We start from the raw sequence: 13,736 nt of genomic DNA on the forward strand, positions 1-13,736 counted from the left end.
CTCCAGTTCCTGTCTGGTTTACTCCTGGCTCCCAGGTGCATTCTCAGATCCCAGAACAGTGAGAGCCCAGAACCAGGCCTTGTCTTTCTCAGACTCCTTCCAGTTGAAAAAGCTCTGGATCAAACTCTGTAACAGCAAAAATTTCGTAAGTGCCAGAAGTTTCACTGGACAGCCCCAGTATGAGACAGGCAGCTGAGAGCAGATATACAAACCCTGTGCTTCACAGTTTCAGCAGGTCTGCAAAAGCACTCCTGCAACATCAAAGCATACAGAAAAAGAACAGAAGTCAGAATTTTTGTATTTGCCTTTATTACAATATATGTTGTAATATATGTTGCATTCAGCAGATCAAAATGAGGCGTTAAAACGATTTTCATCATTGCAGTAGCACATACATATACAGAGTAAATACTGTATATAAATAGGCTGTGAAATAATAACCCGTATCTACAAATAAAAATACCCAGTACCCTCTTCCTCTCACCCTATATTACAGCAGTAACATTTTAACCTTAACACAACTAATACACCAAGCGTGGTATTCTGTCACTCAAATGACACAGCTGGAGCAGTATGGTCATCAGCTCCATGAAAAACAAACATCAGTCACTCCTCACTGCTGCACATTCTGGTTTGTGTGTATTGTATAAACAGAACGTGCAGCGATTTCACGTGCCTGCATATTTACGTTCACCAAATATTCTTTCTTGTAACAGAAACCAGCACTACACTGAAAGTTGATTTTTTCTTTCACAGAAAGAGTAGGAATTTGTTAAACCATGCTTTTCTTTTTTTTTTTTTTCTTCTGTATGAATTAACAAAGCAGTTCAAATATTACGCATAAAATTGCTCAGCTACCAAACCAAGATATCTTATTCTCTCTTCAAAAGTTTAACAATGTTTCTAACAGGCCAAAACTTGGATTTTCTTAACTATCTTTTTAGTCAGCAATTTTGGTAAGCACAAGTTATAATATAAACACATTTGTTTTCCTCTTCAGCTATATTTGAACTTTCAGATACAAAGGGGGATATACCATTTGTCAGACATGAGGCGTTAATGTCACAGAACCATAGAAATGTTGGTCAGAAGGGACCCCTGGAGGTCATGTAGTCCAACTTCATGCTTGCAGCAGATGTTTGGCAATATGAGATCAAGTCAGACCCAGCCCTCTTAACCAAGTCAAAAAAAAAAAAACCTCCAGGTGGGGATTTCACAGCATCTCAGGCCCACCTGTACCAGTGTGGCTCTATGCCTACGAAAGCGACAGAATTAAAACAAACCCCTGTTCACACTATGTGGGTTGAAATACACTCCGATGAAATAGAAAAATAGGGATTGTTATCTGGGATTGTTTAAGTCATAAATAAAAACCACATAGGCTTCAGTTGCAGATATCTCTTGGAATTTTTCTTATGGCAGAAGTTGCTGTGTGCAAATGAAGAATAAAAAATTGACAGCTTCTGACTGAAAAGAAGGGTTGGTTTAATTTTGCATCACAAATGGATTGAAACAGACCATTGCCAAAACTGAATTAAATAGGAATCAGTGTATTCATCCATTAATTCAATCATTAGTGACAACTATAAACAGATACTTGAAAGAAACTGTGGCTATATTTAGAGATGCAACCATTTCAGCCTGGTAACCTGAGATCCTCACTGATTGTCTTACAGGTTTGAGAAATGTGATACAGGCTTTCTGACAGTCAATTTGCATTTTCATTAAATTTGCAAGGAGAGCATAATCAGTCTGGGTTACTGAACACACATTTCTTCCTCTTTGTGTTTGTCTATTAATTCCAGTATCTCCAAAGTGGATGTACTCCGAACCAGCAACGTTCATGCAAAAAGGAAGACGGAGGGCTCACCACTGCACAACTGCAGCTGTGCACACTGCAGCTGTGCAAAGGGCTGTGCTTAGTAATTACTATTGAAGGCACAGGAAAATTGTAAATTGGCCCCCTGACATCTCAGATAAAGTCTGCAGCACTAAAAGTCAGAAAGCCCCATTTATAGAATTACCATCCTAACTATGTTGTTATCACTCTTTTGACATGCAAAAGCAGAATTTGTTGAAAGAGAACAAATGTGATACAGAACAGCTGTTCCCAAACCTTTGGGTGCTAACCAACCACAAACACATCTTAAAATTTCTCCTGGACCATTCTGCCTAAACTCTTAATTGAAAACACTGCAAAATAGCTGCAAAATGTGCATCACAGCCTCACAGATCACAAGCCGGCAGAGACCACAGCTTGCAAACCACTGTTTCAGCCATACTGAAATCCCACATACACAGAATCCCATGATGTCATTTTTAGTGTTTCAGAGAACAATTAGATTTTTAAGTGTACTTTAAAAAGAGGAGAAAAACATCACTTTCTTAGCTACAAGTTCAATTTAAGAAGTATTTGGCATATGGTCATTATTTGATGCGTACATTTTAAAGCAAAGTACCACATTGTATAAAGGCAGATCATTTGGAAAACACTACCAACTGATCTGCAGTATTGCTTCTATCACACATAGTTAAATCTTAAGGCAGTTAAGAGCAAGTAGCAAAAACAGTACATACAGATTGTGTCTGAACAAATGAGTGGAAAAAAATATGAAAGAGGAGATTTCAGTCTCTTGAAGAAAGTAAATGGCACTAAAGTATCCATTCTTTATGATACAAAAACAACAAAAAAATCCATACAGTAAAAACCTGAGATGCATCACTCACCAGCATCAAAGTTCACATTTTAACCAAAAATAATGTTTCAAATACAACTATTCCATTTTGACAAAATCCTCAGTTCTCTTGGCTCAGCAATGTCTTGAAACTCAGCACATATGCTGAGCAAGACGTCTTCACTGAGGAAAAAACAAAATCACTGAAGCCAAACCACAGACTCCAGTAAGATGGGCACTACACAGAGCAGCCTGCATCTTACACCGTCACACTTATCTTAATCCAAATAGCTTTTCCTGAAGTGCACTACTTCTCAGTAAGATGACTAGCAGGATCTTATTTTACTTTCCATTTATATTGCACATGATTTATTTCCACACAGAAAAGTGTTATCAGATCAAAATAGTAGGATGGAATAAATGAACACAGCTCCACTGGCACTGATGGCTACACCAGTTCACAACAGCTGAGGACCTAGTTCAGTAATTAGTTCAGGTTCCTCTGGAAGCCATCTGGTCCAATCCCCCTGCTCAATCATTTGCCCTTTCAGAGGGTGGAATCTGGCATACGGACTGCAACATGTATCACAAAATGATGTCAGGACTGGCAAGTGCCTCCAACTCCCCAGCTGACAGTGGTGTCTGATGAAAGACAACTTCAGTGATACACAAAGGATACAGAACCACTTAATGATCTTACGACAGATCTAACCGCAACTCTATCATCACTGCACTTTTATTTAAGTAATGAAACTGCACGGCATGATTTGAGTTGCTGAGTGAAGAGTGAGGAATGTAACTCCCATTCCTGGTACAGCTCACTCTTGTCATCTGGAAGTGTGACTAAGTATGAGGAAGCATTTCTAAGTTTGCTTACAGCAAATGAAAACAACATCACAGATTCCAGCTGAACTGTCAACAGTAAAAGCCAAATGATGTTCTTGCAACGTGAGCTAGCGCTTTCTTTGCTCTGAGGCTGACAGTTTGGAGATGCAGTTAAGATGAGTCTGGATGTACATCCTGAGTTTCAAAAGGTGGCAGAGGTTCCCTCCAGTAGGTAAACTGACTGTAGGTATCGGAACAAGGGAAATCTGAAGAATGTCTTCTTTTCAGCAAAGGGAAAATATGGTCTACTACTTCACACAGTCTGACATAGCTGAAAAACAAATAAATAGATAAATGCAATACCAAACCATCTCAGATCATAGTAGTTCGATTTATTTAAGTCCCCAGTCAAGACATGGCTGTATCTATATGAACAGTTATACTCCTTAAATGAATAAAATTGAGTTTAATTTTGGTGTCTAGCTTCCAAACAGGATTCACAGTTCAGATACAGAATCCACCTTTGCTTTGAATGAATGCTTTTCTAGAAAGAACAAGGTGCCATTTTCAGCCCAGATCACCTGTCGAGATATTCAGGCCCCACATGCTGTTTCTTCATTGCTGTCCAGCTTGGCTCTAACAGCTCCCTACTCAACTGGTCATACACATATATGCTCATTTTGGTTCCCTGTCCATTAAGTGCAGTCTCAACTTTACACAAGGCCTTTTCTTTTCAACTGAGATGCCTAAGCATCTTGATGGAAGCCTTCAGTATTTCCTTCACTTTTTTTCCCTAGCTCTTCTACACAGAAGTTTCAGGAAAAGGAAATTTTGACAAGGTCACAAAAAGGCAGATGGCTTCACAAAACTGGTTAATATATTTTCTATGCAGATTAAATTGTACACTTGTTATTCCTTTTCAGGAGTAGACTAGATAGAATATGTTACACTAAATGTGAAACAATTTCTGTATCAGTTTAACCAGAAAAGTGTGGAAAGTCTGCACTTTATTTTACTTAATATTTTGTTTGGCACATCCTAAATATTTTTTCATTACTAAAATTAAATCCATCTTTGGGCAAGTTGAGTCATAGGTTATAAAAGGAAATTAATTTAGACTATAAAGTGTAGGGATTAAGATTACTTACGATGAGATGTTTGTCTTTGCATGTTCTTGTATAAGTTCTCCTTTGGGGTTGACTGTAAATATTCGGTTTAAAGAAACACCCACTTGTTTGTATGAGTAAACATCCTAAATAGAAGGCAAAATTAAAAAGGATTATGATTCTGTCTCTGTATAGTAAAGTTCATCCTGAAATATATTACATAGAATATATCTGCATAGTATTGTTACTGTATCTATCAACTGTGGATCTGAAATTCTCTAAAAGTTTGCAAACTTGAACTCAGCGTAATGATGAGCTCATGAAACAGACAATTTGCGGTGAAGTATGGAGTTTGCCACTTTAATTTAAACTATTGATCAAATCATGTTGTTTCTCAGTTAATTCCCTTGACACAAAAATAACATTCAATAAAAAATAAAAAATATTTGCACATCCATTTTTCTTTCAGAGAATATTTAATTCCCCAAGTGTGTTGTACTGAATATCTCGCAACAATGCTAAAACATAACTGACATAAAATAGTGATTAGTTTGTAAGGACAAGGTCATAAAAGAAAGTTATAACAACTGTTTATTTAAACCCCTGGAAACATCTCCCAGTTCTTGTGCTTGGTGCAATATCCATAAATTGACTTTGTATCAGAGAAAGGGAAAGCAAGGTATAAACACTATAACTGCAGTTCTGATTCCCAGGAGGTAACACAGATACAACTGTGGGAATCAATTAAACTGGGAGAGGGAGATTTAGACTAGATACTGGGAAGAAATTCTTTATTGTGAAGGTAGTGAGGCACTGAAACAGGTTGCCTGGAGAAGTTGCAAATGCCCCCTCCCTGGAAGCATCCAAGGCCAGGCTGGACGGGGCTGTGAGCAACCTGGTCTGGTGGGAGGTGTGCCTGCCTGTAGCAAGGGGTTGGAACTAGGTGATCCTAAAGGTCACTTCCAACCCAAACCATTCTATGATTCTATGCTATAGAGAGCAATCAGAAGTAAGGGTTAAGAATATCTTCTAAGAAATTCAAATTATTACAGCAAGCATGAAAAAGTTCTGATCTAAAAAAACAAAACAAACAAAAAAAAAACCTAACAAAATTAAGATTAAAAAGATCAGGCCTAGCTGCCATGGATATAGTTTTAAAGTTCAGATGGTGAAAGATTGGAAGTTTAATGAAGAGATGCAAACAATTTTAATTTCTATACCATGCAGTATGCTATGTGCACCTGTAGTGCTTGCAAGTACTGAAATTCCACTGAGTTTATTTGGGGAAAGAACAAAAAAGTGGCAAAAGTAGGAAACAGAGAAAGTTATGATCCTGACGTTCACAAAGCAACTAGCCTAATTGTATTTAACATCTGAAACAGCAATCAAAGAGATATCAGTAATCTCTTTAGAAACTCCAATTTTCTGCTTTATTTGAAGTTGTTACTGATGCATGCACTAAAATAATGATTTTGTTTTACTCTGAGGTTCATCTATAATACGAAGCCACAAAGTAGACAAAATATTAATTTTGAAACCATATGGCTAAAGTTACCTTGATAGGGGAAACTAAACTGTGTTTGATGGAACAAACAGACAAAACACTGGTCAGTCAACGGGGACCCCTTTCCTATCCTCACTGACAATACTTTTGAATTATGTAACTCGTTAGAAGATGAAGCTGAAAAAAAATTGATACTGCTCATAAATACCAGCAACCCTAGGAGAAATGTGATTTAACTGTAAGAATGAATTCCAGCAGAAAGGCATGCTGAACTCTCTCAAATGTAGCTACAACGTGCATGGCTTCAGTGCCAAAATATCTTGCCAGGCACCTTCATCCAAACATCTAAGCATCTAAAATACTCAGTCTCTAAATGTTCTCATTCACACTGACTATGGCTGGTGTCCATATTTATGCTGGTGATTTCCTTGAGCTATCAATGTTTTAGCCAGTAGACGCATTTGAGGTCTTGCAGGCTGAACAGCTAAGGCTGGAATCTATTCCATGCTCAAGTTTAACTAGAGCTTTTAGATCTTGTAAAGTCAGTGGAGAGCACCTGAATCACCCTCGAGAAGCTTTCCATTTCTCTCCAGCGACTAAAGGAGGAAGGAGCCAACTGGTTAGTTACAACAGGGAACAGGAAGGGTCAAGGACCATTCTCTCAAGGCCATGTTACAGGCTGCCCTAAACTACACATTAGTTTCCACTGAAAATACCACTCACCAATACACTGCTGGAGGAAGCAGCAAATGCTCTGCAGGGCTCATGGGCACAAATAACAGTTCCATCTGCTTAACTTAGGTGCCCACTGACACTGTAAAAACTTAAAGAGTGCTACTTCCTGAGCCAAAACCATTTTTCAGATCATGGTTTCAGTATAAAAGAAAGGATGATCACACGTCAAGGTGCCTCTGTCCCAGTTTTGCTTAGCTTATATGAAGTCTCAGCATCCTCCCTAAGGCTGCTGCCTTCTGCGGATACATGTAAGCATCCTTTGGGCCAGGACAGGAGTAAGAAAAGCATACAGCACAATTTTAGTCTTCAAATGTGTGAGAAACTTGACTTCCTCTCTCTGTGTCAAGAAGCACATAGGTCTCTCCACAAAGCAGAATGCCTGATCAAATGGGACATCCAAATCTTTCTAAATATTGTGTTTTGAAGTCTAAAGTCCCACTGATGCTCATATAAAAGGATTTGGTGTTTGTCCACAGGTAACTCAGTGGTACTGTATCAGCTGCAGTGATATGGTACCAGTATTTTCACAAATGCTCAAGGATTTATTTATTACATAGTTAGGGTTTAAATCAGTACTTAGTGTTATGCTAAGTTATGTAGATATAATGTAGTTGGTTTGCTGCTCTTCCACCTCTGCACTGTGATATTTTGGAGGAAGAACTTTTTTTTTTATCCTTTGTACAAGGCCTAATAAAATATTCTCTAGTTCCGTTTAAAGCTTTTCATTTTTAATGCAACAGAATTGTGAAATAACAGCAACATTTCTGTTCTCTGCAAAAAATAATTTCAGCTATTACTCACAGCGGGTCTGTTTCCAAAAGCAGCATAAAAGGGTTCTGTGTTGGGATAAAACAAGTTTTTTATGTCTGTCAAACACTGAACTTTGAATTTTTCTGGCTTTTTCTCTATCACTTCCCTGAAATGACATAAAAGAAAAAAGTGAGGGAAGCACCAAATGAATAAGTACACATGAAATACAGCATAAACCAGTTTAACTTTATTTCATCTTCTTCCCATCCCCCCCTTCCCCCCCTCCCTTACTCAGGACTTCTGCAAAACTTTTTCTCCAATAAATCTTCATTTGGAAGTCACAATGGCCACCAAGACAAAAATATCATTCCTAAGCTTATGTGATGGCCACAGTAAATAAATCCTCCAAAACAAGAGGACTTCTACTGAAGCTTAAGCATAAGTTAAGTAAACTGCTTCCTGAGAACTGCAATATGATTCACTTAGATTATATTAGCCACCACTATGTATGGTTTTTTAATCACAATTTTTTAAAAAAATTAAAGGATTGTAATTAACATATGTACTAAAAGGACCTCAGACTTTTAAGGTGCTTCTACAGTTAGGGTCATCCATCACTGCTAACTAGCAGAAGTAATAAAGAAATCTTCCATTTCTTTTCAGTTGCTTCTTACAGAATACAGAATTCATTAATGAACAGAGGAGCTGCCTCATCTCTGGGTAAAAGCCCTTTCATAACAGCTTCTCTTGGCAAGGATGCTGAACAGGTGGCGAAGTCTGGAGTTCCCACAACAGAGAAAGACACCAGCATGACACAAAAGTACCGAAGATGCTCAGAATCCTACATCCTAGTATCATATATGCCAAGGAAAATGCAAGTAGCACGGACACTTCATAGGAATATTACAGCCCTTTGGAAGAGTAGTTTCACATATAAATTAAAGTTTGAGCATGTGCAAAGGAGGAATAAAACCGTCTTTCCCTTAAAATCACAGTGAATAAATCCACAGGTAACAATTTAGTCATATGTTGCCCACACACCAAAGAAGCTGAGAAATAAATGGGCATTTTTTAGTCTAAAGATGATACCCAAAAGAGTATCACTTGAAATATATTTCTAGATATAAGAACGTAAGATGACAGCAGCTATGCTTTTACCATGACTATCATTTAATCAGTCTAAGAAGAACACTGCGTACCTCCACGCTGTCTTATATTTAGAACATGACTGGTAAGACAGCCTGTAGCATGTCATTCAATCAGGAGAACATCTGAACAACTTTCCATTAAAAATTCTAATGAAATCCTGTCACAGCAGCGTTTTTACAGCCTAAAATATTTTCAGTAATCACTTTACTTACTTTGCTGAATTAAGAAAAAGGTACAATATTCATATCTGTGCTGTTATGATTTATTTGTTACACAACAACACCTACAAAAAACATTATTGTCCAGGTAGAAAAAGCACAATATAGTCAGGACTATAAAGAGTTCATTTTATTTACAGGTGAACTTCTTTGTAGCCCCCAAGAAATAAATATTTATCATCCACACACACACAGAAACAACAACAACAACAAAAAAACAGGCAATATTTCTACCTAGACAGTGATTGCAGACATATGTTGGGGTGTGTTTAAGAGAGAAACTAAGCAATATGCTTATCTATTTTATTGTGGTCTTTTCTTCAGCACAATTTCTTTTAAATTCAACTTTGGACCACTATGTAAGTAAAACGATTATGAATATTTCAGTAGGTCCCATTAAAACGCTGACAATTCAGCTTTCACCAACCTCCAAATTTCTTTCTACACAAAAGTGATACTGCAGTACCTGTGCAAAGCTGAGAATAAGCTGCTTGGACTCAGCAATACTGGCCCCTGTGGCAGCACAGTTCCACGTTCATTGACCCAGTGCAAGTATCCTCTGGTCATGTCTGCCATTCCAATAGCACGTGCTGAGCAATACAAAAATTTATATCCATTTCTGTAAACAGGAACAAAAGATGATAATGCTGTTAAAAAACAAAGCAGGCGTTTTGAAATAGATAATGTTGTGAGTTTGTTCTCACATGAATCAATCACGGTTAACAGCTATATTTAAAAGGAACAACATTTATGTTACAATGCTGGACAATAAAAATCTGCCTGGTTCCACTACAGTTAATGATTTACACTTACAAGGGACTTGTCTTCTCATAACTTCGCATGACTTTCTACTTACCCTTGCATACTAAAACCACAGACATTTGAATTAGCTAAAACAATATCTGCTAAGAGGAAGCACTTGGCATAAAACAGACAATGGCAGATTAACCTTCTTTGTATTAACAACGTCATAGTCCAGCCTTCTGAGCCTCTGGGTGGGGAAAACTGGTCTACGTGCAGCAGCAACATGCTCCTTTCAACTCTGAGCAAAGTAAAACTGCAAAACATTATATGAGAAGTAATCTTTGTACTGACACTGAAACAAAAGTTTCAGCAGAAGTTACAGGTTCTGTCAGAACAGAACAGAGACGAAAGGCATTAGTTCAACTTCACAGAATTTCCTTTTGCAAGTCCTACAAGGGAATGTGAAATAAACAAATGCGTATTCAGCACACACAGGCCATTAAATATAGCTATCCTATATTTCTGTAGCGTTCAGCTGTAACGTCTAGCTGCTACATAATTAACTCAGTAATTTTAAAAATGACATGACTCAAATCTATTTTCCCATTTTTGTGTTTTCGATCAGCAAAGCCCAAAGTACTGACAGGCACAGAAATAACTACCGCAATTAAAAAGAAATTAACATTTTCACCAAAGACAATGCAGAGGCCACACACAGGAACTAAACAGTGTTCCAGTATCTGAATTCACATGCTGTCCTGCTTTTTCTCTTATCTTGTATGTCTTTACAAGAACTAGAGGATGGACCAGCGTCTCTGGCATAATTTAGATTCCACCAACCATGGTTTATAATTTATCATTTACGTAAAATAAAAAGCAATAAACAAGTCCTAACATAACCACAGTGCACAGAACTAGTCAGATTATAAAACAACAGTTAAGATATGTTCCAGAGGCTCTTCAAACAGCTGTGGTAAGCTCAATATACAAGAGCAGCTGAATGTGATCTAAGAAATACATTCTTTTTTCCCCAGTGTCTGTTCAACATGAACAGAAAACAACCACTAAAACTTGTTGATGCTAAAAATCTGGATATATGAATATCAGAATACAACTTCTGACACTTCATCTGATCCCATTCAGATGTCGATTAACTTTTCTCCTAGCTTCTCTTTTTCCCCTCAACTACTACTGACAAAGCTCACTATTCTCTCAGAACAGTTCTCCTATTCACACTCATCAGAGGAAACATCAAGTTTTTCTAGTTCCTCAGGCCCTGTGCAACATGTAGCTCAATGACTTTCAAAACCTTTAAAATATTTAACATTTGTAAATTTGCCACTTAAATTAACAGCAAATATTCATATAGGCAAGAAATGAAATAAATCGTATAACAATCAGTAACAAAGATCACCATCACTGTATATAAACACAATGAGAACCTTAAATGGTCCATTCCTACTCAAGATAGATACTACGGTATAGAAATTTAATATTTAGACAGCTGGAGTCCACACTTGTTCTCTCAACTCCCTTTCTGCTTGCTGGAAACAGCAGAAATTCTCCTAAACTGACTCATTTCAGGTATTTTAGACCTCATCCATGCACAACAGATAAAGAAACTCATGTCTCTCTACTAACCTCTTCAAAAGAAAAAGAACTAAGCAATTAGTTTAGATTAGACACCTAACTTCCAGGCAAGTAAGCTTTGGCTAGAAATCCACCTGCAATGACCACCCTCAGCTAAACAATCCTTAGATGTTTTGCAACGTCTATCCTCAAGGATAGACACGAAAGTCTCATATGGTAAGGTTGCAACTTCCAGGTTGCAAAAGCTTCCACTTATTGAAGCTATACAACTCATTTAGATTACTATATTTTTTCTAAACTGAACTGTATGTGTTTGAGATGATTAAGAGAATAATTGCTACTCATTAACTGACAGGGGACTTCTGTTCCTGGTATCACAAAGCAGGTATTGGTCTGGCTATCAGACAGCAGATAGTTACACTGTGTAAGCAAAGAGATAGTGACGAGATTTCTCTTAACCTGTAAGCGTAACAGTCTATGAAGATTTCAACTTTCACATGCAAATGAACAAACACACACAAATCACAGATATATGAACAGATTTACTGAATACTCACTGGCTCACTTTATGATACAACTTTGCAATCCCTTGGTGTGTCCAATCTTTGCCAAGAGTAGGTAAAATGTGACCTAAAGTATCTGACCTGAATAAAAGAAAAACAATGTATTTGAAATGAAGAACAAAACAAAAAACAAACTTACTGCTTTTAACTAATAACAGATGAGACCAATATAAATTCCCCTAATTAAATTACCTAGCTGCACAAGAAAATTAGATTTTCTACAAAGTACTGATTACTATCAGAAGAGGGTGAGATTATTCCCTTTTCTTTCAAGATAGTCTTGACACATCTATGCTGCTTTAATCAGCCTAGTGCTCCAAGACCTGTTTTCTCAGATAAGCTAGTGAGCCATAAGTTAAGGAGGAAGTTATAGCATACAAACTACCAATTAGACCTACGGAGTAGACCAGTTAGTATTAAGTATACTTTTTGAGGTTTACATTTCCTAAATAAACCAAGTCTAACTACAAGGTAGGTAAGATCGTAAACCTCCAAGCACTGCAAACCTCCAAGCATGCGATAACGTTCTAACCTCTTCAAATAACCAAGCTGTCAGTTGGTCATATACAGCTATACTAGTTTCAACATATTTCCCACTCCACATAGAAGAAAATTATTTGCAATACAGTAATATTTAAAAGTAGAAAGAACTGAACACCTCACTAGATCAATCGTTATAAGGATACACAGCAAGAAATCCAACTACTCTAATTATCTTGAATCTTACAGAGAAAAGATTTGGCAATGGATTAGGATTCACAGTAGTATTGTAAGGTGAAAGAATTCAATTACTGTCCAGACAAAGAGAAGAGTAGGTCTCATTTACTTTGCTGAAACTTAAGAAAATAGAAAAGGCAGAGGAATTAATTCATGTTGGCAACCAAAAAACAGTTTGCCCTTCAACTGATTAATTGCAATGGGAAAAAGAAGTTCAAGAGTCAGTTCAAATCAAGTATTTTAATTTAGCCCAGATTAGTTTTGAAAATCCTTTTGTTCATTGTTTGTTTGTTTGTCTGGTTGTTTTTTTTTTTTGCATCTATTGTACCTCATAAGTCTGATAGAGCAAGAAGCCTATGATTCTGCTGAATGCCCCGCAACACTGCTGTAAATGCTATCACAAAACACCAAAAAAGGAAACACTGAAAAGCGAGTGCTTATGGCATGTTTCTTTATGAAATAATGATTCTAGCCAGTGAATCTTGCAGTGTTTGAAAACAAACAAAACTGAAGCAGAGAAAAAACAGACTCCACAAAATACTGACATACAATTCCTTTCCTCAAAATTCCCTGGTTTTCAGTCCAATGGACAGAGGCAAATAAATAGTCCCCTTTTCATGAACTCACCGTGTAATGGTTCCATCTATGTCAGAAATTATAACCTTGTCATCCCAATTCCATAGGTAAATGGTGCCTTCACAGCGGCAAGTACCTTGATATTGTGTTGTAACACTAAAGGTCACATCATTGGGACCATTCTTCAGCTTTAAGCTTTTCTGCAAGACATTATCAGCAGAATTATCAACAATTTGAGCATGTGAAACAGACATCATGCAGAACAGAAAGCTACAGATGGCTGTTGCTTTGGACACAACCTTACTGCTTTCAGCAGAGCCATTTTCTAAGTAAGGTCAGAAGAGATTTGTCACATATTTTGAATACGAAGCATGGAACAGAATGAAAAAAAAGTCTGATTCATGGTAACCAATATGAAGGAGCATCCTGAAAGGTTCACATGGAATAATGAATACGGAAGGTTTCTCATACCATGATAAAGATATAGATATGGGGAGAGAAGCACAGGTAACAAGTAGTGCCATGAACAGTGAAAATGACAGAGTGCTTCTATGTGGATTTATGTTCTATGGATCCACACTGGC

The 13,736-nt window shown here is 37.3% G+C and overlaps 1 protein-coding gene across 7 annotated transcripts in view; it reads right to left on the reverse strand.

The window, feature by feature from the left end:
* Nucleotides 1–289: 289 nt before the first annotated feature.
* Nucleotides 290–13,736, reverse strand: part of LPIN1 (lipin 1) — a 74,969-nt gene continuing 61,522 nt past the window's right edge. For all 7 annotated transcript variants that reach the window (XM_052704126.1, XM_052704287.1, XM_052704206.1 and 4 more), the window contains 6 exons: nucleotides 13,204–13,352; nucleotides 11,854–11,940; nucleotides 9,429–9,581; nucleotides 7,647–7,761; nucleotides 4,649–4,752; nucleotides 290–3,831 (listed from right to left, as the gene is read on the reverse strand). In XM_052704126.1, the coding sequence (XP_052560086.1) occupies nucleotides 3,672–3,831; nucleotides 4,649–4,752; nucleotides 7,647–7,761; nucleotides 9,429–9,581; nucleotides 11,854–11,940; nucleotides 13,204–13,352 (768 nt within the window). In that variant the 3' untranslated portion in view covers nucleotides 290–3,671. The remainder of the gene's footprint in view (nucleotides 3,832–4,648; nucleotides 4,753–7,646; nucleotides 7,762–9,428; nucleotides 9,582–11,853; nucleotides 11,941–13,203; nucleotides 13,353–13,736) is intronic.

The sequence above is a fragment of the Tympanuchus pallidicinctus genome, unplaced genomic scaffold (assembly GCF_026119805.1).
Source record: "Tympanuchus pallidicinctus isolate F22 unplaced genomic scaffold, pur_lepc_1.0 scaffold1, whole genome shotgun sequence".
NCBI lineage: Eukaryota > Metazoa > Chordata > Aves > Galliformes > Phasianidae > Tympanuchus > Tympanuchus pallidicinctus.